This window comes from Uloborus diversus, chromosome 7 (assembly GCF_026930045.1).
Source record: "Uloborus diversus isolate 005 chromosome 7, Udiv.v.3.1, whole genome shotgun sequence".
NCBI classification, from domain to species: domain Eukaryota; kingdom Metazoa; phylum Arthropoda; class Arachnida; order Araneae; family Uloboridae; genus Uloborus; species Uloborus diversus.
In genome coordinates, this window is record NC_072737.1 from 102,240,335 (window position 1) to 102,254,354 (window position 14,020).

At 29.5% G+C, this 14,020-nt stretch overlaps 1 protein-coding gene across 1 annotated transcript in view; it reads left to right on the top strand.

Annotated features, from left to right (window-relative positions):
- Positions 1 to 1,545, top strand: part of LOC129226819 (POU domain, class 6, transcription factor 1-like) — a 51,407-nt gene extending 49,862 nt beyond the window's left edge. The window contains exon 15 of the mRNA XM_054861446.1: positions 1,421 to 1,545. Within this exon, the coding sequence (XP_054717421.1) occupies positions 1,421 to 1,545 (125 nt within the window). The remainder of the gene's footprint in view (positions 1 to 1,420) is intronic.
- The last annotated feature ends 12,475 nt before the right edge of the window (positions 1,546 to 14,020 follow it).

The following is a 14,020-nucleotide window of genomic DNA, read 5'->3' on the forward strand; positions in this document are numbered from 1 at the left end:
TGTGTTCAAGGAAATAACAAAAAAAAGAAAAAACTTTTAATATTTAAAAATTGAGGTCATTTTAATATCAAAGTAGTAATTTTGTTGGTTGTGCAAATAATCAGCTGTTTTAATGATTAGTGGGAATATAATACTAAGCTCTCTTAATTAAAGTATGGCTTAATTAGTTTCAAATGCATGTTAAAAAAATAATATTTAGTAGATTTGAGGATATACTGACAATTTATAATTTTGGTACAATGCCTATTATTGATGTATTTCCTCCCCCCCCCCCATCAGTTATTTTCACCTCAGAAATAATGACATTGATAAGGTCTGTCACTGAGGTGGGGATCTTTCCATTAATATAGGCCGAATAGATACATTGTTCATGGGAAATTATTTTTTCTTCGTTGCTACAATCTGCACATGTTAAGCATATGAAAACAAGTTCAATTCTTTTTTGCATTAATTTACATCCCTAAAATTCAAGTTCACGGAGGTGAGAAGTCAGACTAACCATACCAATTTTTTGAAGCAAAATCTATCTTTTTGTTTTCCGACAAAAATCTCACAACTTCAACTATGGCTGAAAATAAACAAGGGGACTCCCTTGTATGGAAAACAAAATTTAATGTCATTACTGCCACTTGTTAATGAGGAATGACATTTTGTGTTTAAGTAACGGATGTGAGAATTTATTGTGTGACATGACCCCTTGTCCTACTAAAACGAACTAAAAAACAATATTAAAAAATTAAATATACTTAGACAATTAGTATTTGAGAGACTTGTGAAGGGAACAATAAATAAAAAGTATATACTTTTAATTAAACAAGTTATTAAGCAACAAAAACAGTCACACAAGGTATGTGACATGCCATGGAGGTGAGAATTCACATGTTGTGAACCAAACATTTTCTAAAATAAAAAATATTATTAAAAATTGTTGGCAGATTTAAATATATATATTTTTTAGATATATTTTTGATGATATTAAAAATCATTGTTAAATGAATTGTTCCCTAAAGTTTTTACTGTAAAAGCCATATGATAGAAAAGTTACACTTTTTGAAGAATGAGCAGGTCCACCCACTAAATTAAGGCACGAGCCGCCACTGTCTTGTACCTCAAAGCCAGACTGACATAAGTCACGTAATCGCTACTTTACAAGTGAGGGGAGAAACAGTCGCTTGGTGCATACAAATTATTGGACTCATGCTGTTTTAACACTGTTAAATGATTTAAAAGGTTTAGTATTACCTTCATATGGTTCAATGTAGAAAAGGATTCTACATACAATACACTAATAAAAGAAAATCACAATTTTGTTACTTATGCTTCAGATATTAAAGTGCAATATGGTCAAAGATTTATGTTTTTGTTTATTTTTTGGTTTATTGTTTTCAAACTTCAATGTGCAAAATAATATATTTTCTAGGTTTAGAAATGACTGGACTTGCAGAACATTTGAACTATGATCGTGAAGTTGTTCGAGTATGGTTTTGTAACAAGAGGCAAGCCCTGAAAAACACAATTAAAAAACTAAAAACAGGTCCTACCTGATATTTGGTATTAAATTATCTGTACAAAAAATTTAAATTATATTTTGACTATCTGGAGACTCATGTTAATGCCAAAAGAATCTGAGACTTTTGTCTGAGCATTTACTGGTACAAAATGTATATATACGCTTTAACATTTGGGGATTGTAAGCCATTCTTTTTAAACCCTGTTAAGTTTTTTTTTAAAAAAAAAAGCTTTTTTACAAAGCTGTTGTTAAAACAATTTTTTATACTTTATTCTGTCTTATTGTCTGTTTTAGGTTTAAAACCTGGTTAGTGTCATCATCATTTTAATCAAAAGTATGGATTTTTTTTTTTTTTTTTTTTGCCATTTTAAATCAAATGAACTGTGATTGTTTGCATCAGTTTAAATGTCTATTCATTTATGCGTTTTATGTTATGTCATACATTATCCTCATTCATTTGTTGTTAAAGTTCCTGTTTCTTTTTCTCTTTTTTTGTATATAATGTTGTTTTTAGTTGTGTCTTCTTCTCATATTGTTATTTAAATTTTTTGACAAGTTCAAATGCAATAATTAAATTTTGCAACGAATGCTGTAATGTTGTGATTGATTTCTATTCAGGCATTTTGCATTTTTTAACTAAGCAGTCAATGTAAATATAAACATGCAATGTGATAAAAAAAAATGTTTGAAGTATAAAATCATTTGATTTATTAGAGTTTTTAATTTCTCTAACATGCATTTCATCTCTATTTTACAGTTGAGTTTTAAAAGCTGAGTTTACTTTTTGGTGTTTTCTTTCTGAACATATATTTTAAAATATTGTTTATTTAAATTTTTGCAACTGCTTCATGGTGTATTTTTACATATCAAAAACATATTGTAATATACCTTTTCATATTAATTTTCATGTCATCAACAAATCAAAATTTCGAGTCTTTTTTTTTTATATGAAATAGTTATTTCTTTTTAAAACATTTTTACAATGTCTACACAAGTGTTGTTAAAATAATTTTAAATTCTAAACCGAAGGCTTATAAACATTATTTTATCTGCTTTTACGTAAAACTATTGTTTCATTTAAACTCCAGAAAACGAACATTATTGTTCCTATTTTAAACTATATCCTCCCCGAACAATTGCTCATTATCCAATTACCTATTGCTTTAAATGCTTCATCTGTGTATTTTTTTTTTTTTTTTTTAATTTTTTTAAAGTTGAAATTAATACAGAGCAATGCACAGATGCAAACTCCCCTAATTTGTTCGATAGACTCCTGAATTTTGATGCCTTCTCCCAGGCTCCCTAATCAAATGAATGCCTCCTGAATTTTCATCCAAAAAAAAAAATCTGTCCATTTCATTGATCACAATGCAAAATCATAAACCTTATCACACTCAAAGTATAAAAAATAGTATATTATCTCCCCCCAGAGCAACAGTAGGATATCTTACTATTATTCTTGGGTTTCAATGTCTTACTCTTTCTCTGAGGTGAGGATATGTCCGACAATTATTTTACCATTTTATTTTAGTTTTTCAAACTTTTATCACCTAAAAATATAGTAAAACGTTTTCATTTTATGCACTTTTTTAATTTTTGCTTGTTGCAAAGAATGTTCATTATCACTTATAAAGGAAAAATCTTGTATCTATTTTAAAACATTACCACCTTAAAAGTTGTTGATTTCAGATCCAATACAGGCGTTACCTATACCCTATTAACTTAAGGAATCCCTACTTAAATTTATCTGCACTCAATTTTTTTTTTTATTCATTCAAGGTATTCCGAATTTTACCCAAAACGCTCCCTAATTTTCATCCTTCAGTGTTGGCGGCCATGAGCATTAAGCTCATCTCAAAGTTAAGAATTTTGTGAATAATAAATTCATTATTCAGAAAGTTCCATTTCTCCCAAACCATAAAAACTGATTACTGTTTGCACATAAAACACCATATTTGCATAATTCAAGACTATTTTTGGAAAGTTGGTAATTTAATTATCCTACCAGAAACTTTTAATGAAAATCTGACTATCCTCATCCTTCACCTCCAGCTTCAAAATATGTTTTAACTATGCAATATTGTTTTAATGAATTATCATTGATTTTAAAAAGAAAAAATGTATATAATATAGGACGTGCTGAACTCTAAAGAATGTTTTACCCCTTTCTCACCCCCCCCCCTTTTTTGTTAGATTATTACATTATTTTCCAAAAATTGGACTAATTATTCAAGTTTTCTGTGTGTTTAAAAAATTGATTTGTGAATCATTATTATAGAAGTGTAAATGCTAAAGTAATACTAATGCAGTACAAAAGTACATGTATGAAAGCAACCAAAGAAAATGATCTTATGATCAATTATAGAGACTTTTTGATAATGATTGCTAATAATTTTCTGAAATATCCATTTTGACGATTTTGATTTTGTGAGCGATAGGTTTCATCTCCTGAACAAAGCCGTAGACCTGGTGATAGAACTTTTCTCAAAGAAAGTGATGAACTACTTAAACTTTGTGCTATGTAGTTTTCATTTCTTTCACATTTTCATCCCCTGAATACAGTGCTGTGTTAAGCATGAGTCGCATCTCCACTTTTTATCAAAATTAAGTTATTGTCACTAGGGTGTTACTTATAGCATATTTTCTCTATATACAATTTTTTATGGTCATTTATGAAAGAGGGACATATTTTTAAAAATTCTGAAAAAGTGGAACCTGAATCAAATGTATATAAGCATAAAACTTTCAAGAGCAGTTTCTCATTTTGAACTCGGTTGCAGATATTTTTGTGCTTAGCACGGCAGTGCACTATAGTTGAGACAAACCTAACCTGGCAGCTAGTGAAGGCTAGGCAGAACCTTATCACATCTTTACGACTTATTAAATTAGGTTTGCTCCAACTATAGTGTTTGAATCTTGAACACCAAATTTATTTAAATTAAATTGCTGCAAAAAGCAAATTAATTTAAATATTTTAAACTAATAAGTAATAAATAAAGTAACATTTTAATGAACAAGAACAACATGCGATAAAGAAAATCTTATTGGTATTTTCTAGAATTTGCTGCTATTGTATTACTATTGCAAAAGTTTAACTAAAATCAACTTTACTTATACACTGACTACCTAGATTCTTTAGGGATCATGAACAGTGTATTTAGTATAAGTATTACATTTACATTTGTGTTGTATTATTACTACTTCTTTATAAGTCCTTGTTTTTGTAAAGGACTATAAACATGTAGTTACAGTAAAAAAAACATATTTTTTTTAAAACTGGAATATTAAAAAATGAATGACCAATATATTTAATTTGATTTCACTTTAAAAGTATTTGGGGGATTGGGTGATGTCATTTTTTTTAAACAAATAGAATTTTTATTCAATTTAGTGATGTAGTTACCCTTGTTATCATCAACCTTTTGCCATGACGTGCACAAATTTTTTATCCCCGATAGATAGAAATTGATCGGTTATTAAGCAAAATATCTAGAGATTCCATTTCGGATATCAGACAAATTTAGAAAAAAGTTGTTTTTGTTCCACATAGTTCTGAATAAAGAAAAATCGGGTGGTCCAATGTCCGTTGAGTGACAGAAAAACTTGAAAATTTTGTTTGTGTCCAAGATACCATTTCTCGATAATTTAGTAGGATGTAAGAAAATTTTTGATTAATTGATTCCGGATTTAAAATTGGCATTCTAGATGGGAAAAGGGTTGTTGATGACGAGAATTATTACATCATTGATCTTTTAAAAATTTATTTGCTTGAGAAAAAAACGACATTATTTTATAGTTTCACTTATATGTAAAACTATTTAATTGTTCAGTAGGAGCAAAATTAAGTACAAAGAGTGATGAAGAGTCAAAAAAAAAAAAATAAGATTTCACCATCCTGTGCAATTGTGTAACTGAAAATGAATAACATTGAATACAGTTTTTGTGATGATATTTACTTTTTTTATTATATCTTATAAACTGCAGTCGAGTCCCGATTATTTGAGTTTCTGTTGTAGCTGAGCTTCTAAAAATTTCTATTTACAAAAAATAATTAAGGACTCTTAAAACTCTTTAGTTTTCATACAGTATGCTCTTTAATTGTTTTTAAATAAACTTTTAAATTTTATTATGAAGTTCTATGGGGTGTACTAGTATGAATTTTATTTTTGTTGAATATGTTACATTTATTCTTACTTTTTTTTCTTTCCTTTTTTATACTGTTTGCTTTAATCAAATTTTTCAGTTTTCCAAATTAGTCATGGTACAAATAGCTCTGAAAATAGGGACTCTAATGTAGTTTTCTTTTCCTCATTAGTGCCATTCAACATTGGCATAAGTTTAGGAAATATTCTCTTGAATTATCCTCTTAAAAAAAATTTCTATTCAAAATTTTTATTATGAATGTCCTTATAAACATTGAAAGTGTAATGTTTAAAATTGATTATGAGCTGTAATCATATTAGTTTTTCTCTGTTACATTATTTAGTCCAGATTTACTCTGACTTATTTTTTTTTTAATTATTTTTTAATAACTATTATTATTGTTTTCAAGTAATAAGGAAGCAGAAAAATTTCTTTTTTTTTAAACCCAACATTTTTATCTTTTAAAATCTAGAAATTTAAAGGAGTCTTCATAATCACTTTTTGCAGTATTTTCTCAAAGTGATCTTTTAACAAGTATGCAATAATAGTAATGATAGCCTTATCTTCATGCTTTTAATAGTCAGCAATCTTTTAAACTGGTTTTAGACTAAAGTAATTTCATCAGTTTCATCAAGGTACAAGGCATATTCTCAAAATAAGCTTTCACTGATGCATAAAAATCTATGAAGGGTATGCAGTTAAGTATAAAATGGCATACACAATTTTATTGAAAATGGTAAAATTTAGTTTTGACTAAAGTTTAAATACTTTAATATGACCCTACATTGGAAAGAATAGTACAGTCAAACATGCTTATAAGGAGAGCATGAGAACCCCAATATTTGCTTGTTATGATCAAGTGCTCGTAAAAAACGGGTTCCTGAAAAAACTCATAAAAGTTTATTCATACATACTTAGTTTGTTCTTTTTCGAATCCTTCTCAGTTTTGTTTATTGTCGTCTCTTTCATAATTTTTTCCATCTGCATTAGCTTGGATTTGAGCTACAATACCTTCAAGGTTAGAATTTTAAAAGCGATAGCATTGGCTGTCAATATAATTTTCAAAAGCTTCTTTGAAAAACAAAAAAAAAATATCTTTGTGACCCTTGATATTTATTTCTACATACATACAGATGTGTTTTTTTTTTTTTTTTTCAGAGTAATTTTCAATCATCTCCAATGTGGTGATAAATATTTCAATTAAATTTGGAAAATTTCGTATTATACTCCTCTTTATATAGATGCAAATCACTCAAAATCTTACAAAATTAGCAATCTTCTTTCAATATTGGTCTATTTAGATTAAGTCTTAATTTTTATATATATTATTAAATTTGAATTATTTTTAGTTTTAGCAATGCAATGGTTTGTTTGCTTAGTTCATATTATAGTCCATAATCACATTGATCCTCAAAAATATTAACTAAAAACTTATTATTATTGTTAGTACAGCATGGGACCCCAATTTTGGAATCCCAAAATCCGGAACTCTCTTTTTCCTTAAATATTTTCAAAAGTTTTTTTTTTTTTTTTTCAAAACCGGCAATTACTTGTTGAAAACCAAGTACTTTCAGTTCGGTTTTTTTTTTATTATTATTATTATTAAATATTTTTTCAATTTCATTTGTTATGTTTAAAAAAGCCTTTGCTTTAATTGTGCAGCGATCTTTCAACATCCACTTTTGATTAACGATAATTCTTTTTTTTCTTCTCATAAGTATGCAATGCAAAGCCTATTCGATAAAAGTGCAAAATTATTTGTAGTAAAAATATGGTTTATTTATTGTATGGATTGGCACATTGCATAATAATTAAAAGCAACACCCGCTGACTATACTACTCCTCCACTGCAAATTATTTTCGAATTTGTTTCAGCAGATTGATCAACAAATAAAAGAAATACGAAGTGTGTCTGTAAAATAAGTTCCACGAATTTTTTTCAATTCAAAAAACTGGTTTAATTGCAAAGAAAAGTACACTTTTGGAAAGTTCAGTCTTTCTTCTATTTTTCTACGTAATTGCTGTTGCATTCTATGCACTTCTGCATTCGAGGCACCCACTTCTTCAAACCAGAGTCATAGAACTCTGCCCCCTGTCTGTGTAGGAAACTAACAATCGCATTTTGTACCTCTTCATCTGTCTGGAATTGGGTTCCGCCAAAGTTTTTCTTCAACTCGGGGAAGAGATGGAAGTCACTTGGTGCTAAGTCTGGGCTGTAGGGTGGGTGAGACACCATTTCCCATTCAGTGAGCATTTTTGGTACTCATCTTGCACAGACCTTTGAATAGCCTAAATGTTTAGTCAAAATCTTGTCAATTTTGGTTTTGCTGACCTCCGAAATCTTTTCGCAAAGCTCCCGAACTGTAATCCGTCGATCTTCAAGCATTGCCGCTTCGACTTTGGCAATTGTTTCGTTGGAAACTGATGGCCGCCCTGCACGGGCTTCGTCGTGGATGTCTGTTCGGCCATTTTTAAAGTCCTTGACCCATCTGTGCACCATCCCGGAGCTCATACACTTGACAAAGTTCTTCGTGAATTTCCATCGCCGATTTCTTCTTAGCGGCCAGGAAACGAATAACAGACCGTGTATCGCAGCTGGCGGGAGACGCAAGAGGAAACTCAATCGCGGACGGCTGCTGAGCTAAACGTCGCAGCGACGCTGACTTGGTGAGGGATTGGAGTGGGGGAACCAAACAACCTGCCTCTGTTGCCAGGTCGCGAATAGAAATGATCCTAGCGCCAGTGGCAGCCCGTGGAACTTATTTTACGGACAAGACTCATATAGCAGAAACACTTGCAAATCCGGGGAAAACGTGACAAATACCGCTTGGCGGGAGAGTTACTATTATTTGAGTCAGAATCCAAAATCAGGAAAATTCCGAAATCGGTAAAGGTTGCAGTCCCAAGCACTCATTAAAAGTTGATCAACATCATGTTTAATCATTATCAATCCAGTGAAAAGCAGGTGTGAAATTTTTATTTTTTCCCTATGACAACAGCTAAAGTGACACTTCCCTTTTTTTTTTTTTTTTTTTTTTTGTTCTTTCAAAATGCAAAAAAAAAATTTTAAAACATTTAATGTATATGTTTTTTGCAAAAAATACACCATATCTAGTCTATATACAGCTAGTCATTTCACCGCAACTATGCAGATGCCTTATATGTTTGAAGCAGCTATACCCCCCCCCCCAACTCATATTTGGCTGTTTGCAAATTTTACTGTCCCATTTTCTTTACAGCGAAGTACAAACACAATCTTCAAAGTTGTATGAGAGACTTGTCTATTAAATGAATTGTGACATTGTGTTACAAAAGTTAATTATGAAACTAATTTATTAATGTATTATATCAAAAACTGAAAAGGTAAGACTTGTGAAGGTGAAATGAATATGCCTTGTATTTGTCTACTTCATGTTAATAATGGATATGTAAATAACTAATAGTGTAATAAATGTACAGTATTTTGTGTGGTTGTAAATGAAATCCCAGGTTTAAATGGCCATGTCACAAATAGCCATTTTCCTTTTAATGATTTATTCATTATCATAGTTGAACTTAAAATTAAAATAAGCCAAAATGCATTGTGCCTTTAACCAAACAAATGTGTAGAAAGATATGTACAAAATGTGCCAAATTTCATAATTTGTTCATGTACAAAAAGTTATTTTTTAATTAATTTTTGCCCATTCATTTGTAGTTTTAAATTGTTCTTAGTATACTAGGTTGGAATGACCGATTTTTTTGTCCTTGGTTTTGAATTGTTTTGAAAATAAAAATCCCAAATGTAATTTTATAAAACACCCCAGATTAAAAATCTTTAAATTCCTTTTTAAACTTAAAGCATCAATATAATTTTACCTATGGTAGGATTTTTTAATCTTTGAGTTATCTCTTATTCAAATGTATATTCCATCATTTTTTTTGCTCTTTAACAGCATTCCATGCTCGGGGGGGGGGGGGGATTGGAATTTATTATGCTTTCATTACGTAAATCTAAAATTCTTTCATTTCTATGTAAAAAACATTTTTATACATTCTTAGGAAAGGGGTAAAGAGTGAAAATTTTCTGGGTCGCCTTTTTAACTGACAAATACCTAAATTCCCATATCTGTTTTTAAATAAATATAAATATGTATGTTTAGTTTCAAAGTAAAACTTGCTCTTAATAACAATTTTTAATGAGAATTATAAACAAGATGATGTTTAAACCACGGCAAAACTTGATTTTTAAATGCAAGAAAGGAGAACAGTTACGAGGAAGAGAGTGCAGACATGAAAGAAATCAAGCTCTCCTTAAATAATCTAGAAAGAAGTGAGTGCTTGCATTAGCTAATATACCAAGTAAACTACTGCAAATCTTTTAAAAGCTGTGAGGAAAAGTAGAAATTAGAAATGTTTATGTTATCATCGAGCTTTGAATTTGAGCCGGAAAGTTATTTTCGTGTTCTAATTATGCTTTGAAAATATTTCATCTTGTGTAGAAAAATGTAGACTTTTGAATGGTATAAAAATGACAGTTGAGAACAAATTTTTTCGTCTTCACAGCTGAATAATAGCGAAATCGTGTTTAAAATTAAACTGGAAAACATGAATTTGAGAAAATATGCTTTAAGGAAGCACACCCCCAGTGCTCCAGACTGATTTTGTGCCAAATTTCATGAAATGTGATTGAGCTGTCCTAGATCCTGAATGAAACAGATGTACTTACTGTTATATTCTTAGTAAAAATATCATGCAATTAAAATTTCATTTAAAAAAAACACTAATTTGCTAAAATATATGTAAAAATGTCAAGATTTTACTATGGCTATTTTCTAGATTTTGGAGCTGGGATCATAATCACCCTCAGTCAACATCTATATTAAATTTTTATGTTTTTGGCAAAAAAATTAAATTAATTAGTCATTTAATATAGATTTAAAAATTAAAAGGCATTCAAAGAAGAATGAATTCTATTTTATTAACAGTTAAAATTTAAATTTAGGTTTCAATTTATTCCTTAAAAATTCAAACACATAGTTATAAAAAATGTCTCAAAACATTTAATGCATGATATAATGAAAGGCAAAAACGCCTTATGAGAATAATTTTTGATGCAAACTACAAACAATAATGGCAAAATTATTGAAACTTTTGGTTCTCCCCCCCCCACCCCCCGTTATAAATAAAAGTAAAGGAAATTAGGAATAATGAAATGAGCCCTTCCAGATAATTTTTTTTAAGTTTTGTTTTTTGTGTGTGATTTAACAATAAAATTTGATTTTTTTTGGGGGGGGGGGTTGTCTTTTTCATTAAAGCTTTTCTAAAACAAGAAATTTTAAATGAAAAGATTTTTATTAGAGTAAAATTTGTTACTAGTATGTGTTTTAACCTAGTATGCTACTATCAAGTAAGTTTCAACTGAAAAAAATTCTTTTTGATCAAATGTAATGAATTATATTTAACTTATATTTTTTTATTATAAAAAATAAACATTTTTACAAAAGATTTATTTCAGTTTGAATTTTTCAGATTCAAGAGTGTGTTGTAACTGTTAGTTCTTTACTTACAGAAATATGTTTTTAAAGTACTTCTTTTCAGAAATTTAAAATATTTAAATTTGAATTTCCAACAGCATATCAACTTGGATAAGTCTGTTATTTGAAACAATGTTATTTTCTCATGTTTGTGAAGTGTATGTAAATTGTAAAGATAACCAGCAATTTAAATGCTACATATTTTGGAAGAAAAAGAATATACTTACAAAGCGAACCATAAAAAAGTATAAAAAGTGCAAGACATATTTGAAGTCTGCTTATTTTGAAAAATGAGAAATTGTCTCTGCTTTAATTGTAAATGTTTTAAAACTAAAAATTAAAATACAGAAAGAAATTGCACAGTATAAATGCCTTGTCTCCTTTTTTCTATCTTCTCACTTAAAACAACTACATGGAAAAATATCATACACTTAGTTTTTAACAACAACATCATATATAGCCAGCAACAATTAAATTGCTTTTAACATTTAAACTGTTTTTATTAAATTTGATTTGGATCCTATATATACAGTGGGTGGCCAAATTATTAGGGACACTTTCCAAAATTCATATTTTTAAGGATTTCCCCATAAATAAGAGTCCAATTGCTTTGAAACATTTGCCATGTAAAAGGTATATTTCAGCTGTCATTTTATAATAAAAATTACATTACTCTTGCCTTTTAGGGGATCAGTTACAAATTCAGGAAAACAAACATGGTTTTTGATCGTCATTCATCGTAAAGAGCTGCGAATAAACTGTAAATTTCAGTAATTAGTTAGCTTAATATGTGCATTTATTTCACATATTTTTGATCAAGTACCACTAATATTCACGAAGATATGAGTATTTTTTTTCAAAAGTATGAATTTTAGTTGAAGGTTTTTGGCTCTTAACAAGCGAAGTTTTTCATCAAAAATTACTAAACTTTCAGAAAACGTGACAACATATAGGAGAAGCGTAATACTAAAATTTGGAGATAAAACGTTGAAAATTTGATAAAATATGGATGTTTAAAGCAATTAATTTTTCACTGTGCATGCGCGAGAGATAGCAATTTATAACTGTCACAATATAAAACCCAACTAGATTCTTCAACTCATAATAAAGTTCCAGCTCAATATCTTAAAAATTTGGAAAGTTATCAGCGATCTAATGAGCTGAATTTCACCAATTCTTGGATATTTTCATTTATGAATAAATCCATATATCTATATCATTTATTTATTTATACATTTTCAGAAAAGTTCCTATCTTTACGAAGTGTTTAGCAACGCTCCGACAGCATTCAATAGGCGTAGTTTAGGAGTATTGGATTTTTTACAACCAATTCAACTTTTTTTGCAGAAAACTAATCAACTTCCGATTTTGAATGATGTGGAATGACTGAGACAGACCAGAAGAGTAAATGTTTTTGCTTTTCTTAGGAGTGGAAAGAGATGTTTCTGCAGGTAGTCATTGACATTCACCGTCGGCCTAGGCCAGGGCCTAGTTGGCCTATTCAGCAGGGTTGTTTGGTTTAAACCAATTGGGTTTTTTAAAAAACCATGTGGTTTTTTTAAAAAATGGTTTTTTTTAAAAAAAGCCAAAAAAATCCATTTTACAGGTTTACATTGATTTTCCCACACATATAGAAAAATGTAAAATTCCATTTATGCTAAGTTCCTAGCTAAGTTGCAGAGATAAATACTAAAATTGCAAAGTTGCTTCTTCAAAATGTATTACAAGCTTTAATCGAAAAAAAATATTAATATATTTATATATATATATATATATATATATATATATATATATATATATATGTGCCAAAAGCAGATTTCAGTCAACTTCCATCATTATGCTTAATTTGCATGATTAGTTAAGATTTACTAAGGATTGAATCTTTTATTGTAGATGCAATCCATTATATTGCTCACTCCTGTTGCAGGGGTGTGACATTTTTGCCCATTTATTTGCACTTTCCTGGAATTTTAACTTTGACTTGTAAGGTAATCAACAGTCTAACTTGATTGTTTGCAAAAAAAAATTAAGATTTGTTCTGCAGGTGAACACAAATAATATTTTTTGAATCAAATTTTTAAAAAAAGTTTATACTTCATATTATGATACATAATAGTTCCTTATATTATAACTAGCATTTCCGTACCCGGCATTGCTCGGGTAATGGAATTAGCAGGGGTTAACAGTGCTTGGTGCACCTAGTTTCGAAAATTCCCCATAATAATTACTTATTACCTATAACTTTTTCTAATTTGGGGAGGATCCCGGGGCCCCTGGACTCCTTACATATATGCCCTTGTCCTTAACCGATCTTTAACTGTTATTAAAGATCCTTTTAAAGTATTGATTATCTTTGCAAACACAGGCCATCCACATTTTATTGATATACCTATGTTTAAGCAAAAATTTCTTTGTATACAACATTTTTAGTTTTTTTTTTCTAGTGCTAAAATTATTAAGCTGCTTGATGAACTGACTTTGGAGCAAGCTACATAACATTGGCCGCGTGAAAAAAAGTCTTCTCTTAAATGGATCCCTGCTACTTTTAATGTCTGTCCTTGTGACTTATTAATGGTTATTGCAAAGCAAACTTTAACAGGAAACTACACTCTTCTAAAATTCAAAAGGATAGCACGCCTGTGATGATGTTCTTAAAAACTTCGTTTCTAGTTTTCAAAAAATGAAAGCAATAGACAGAAACATTATGATTTGACTTGAGAAAAGCCTCGAAGAATCACGTGAGAAACAAAAACAATATCAAATTTATAGTTCGCTATCGACCAAAAGTTGAGATGAAGTACTGAATAATGATTTGAATGGAGGAAAGCCTTCGAAAATAAGGGATTTGAAT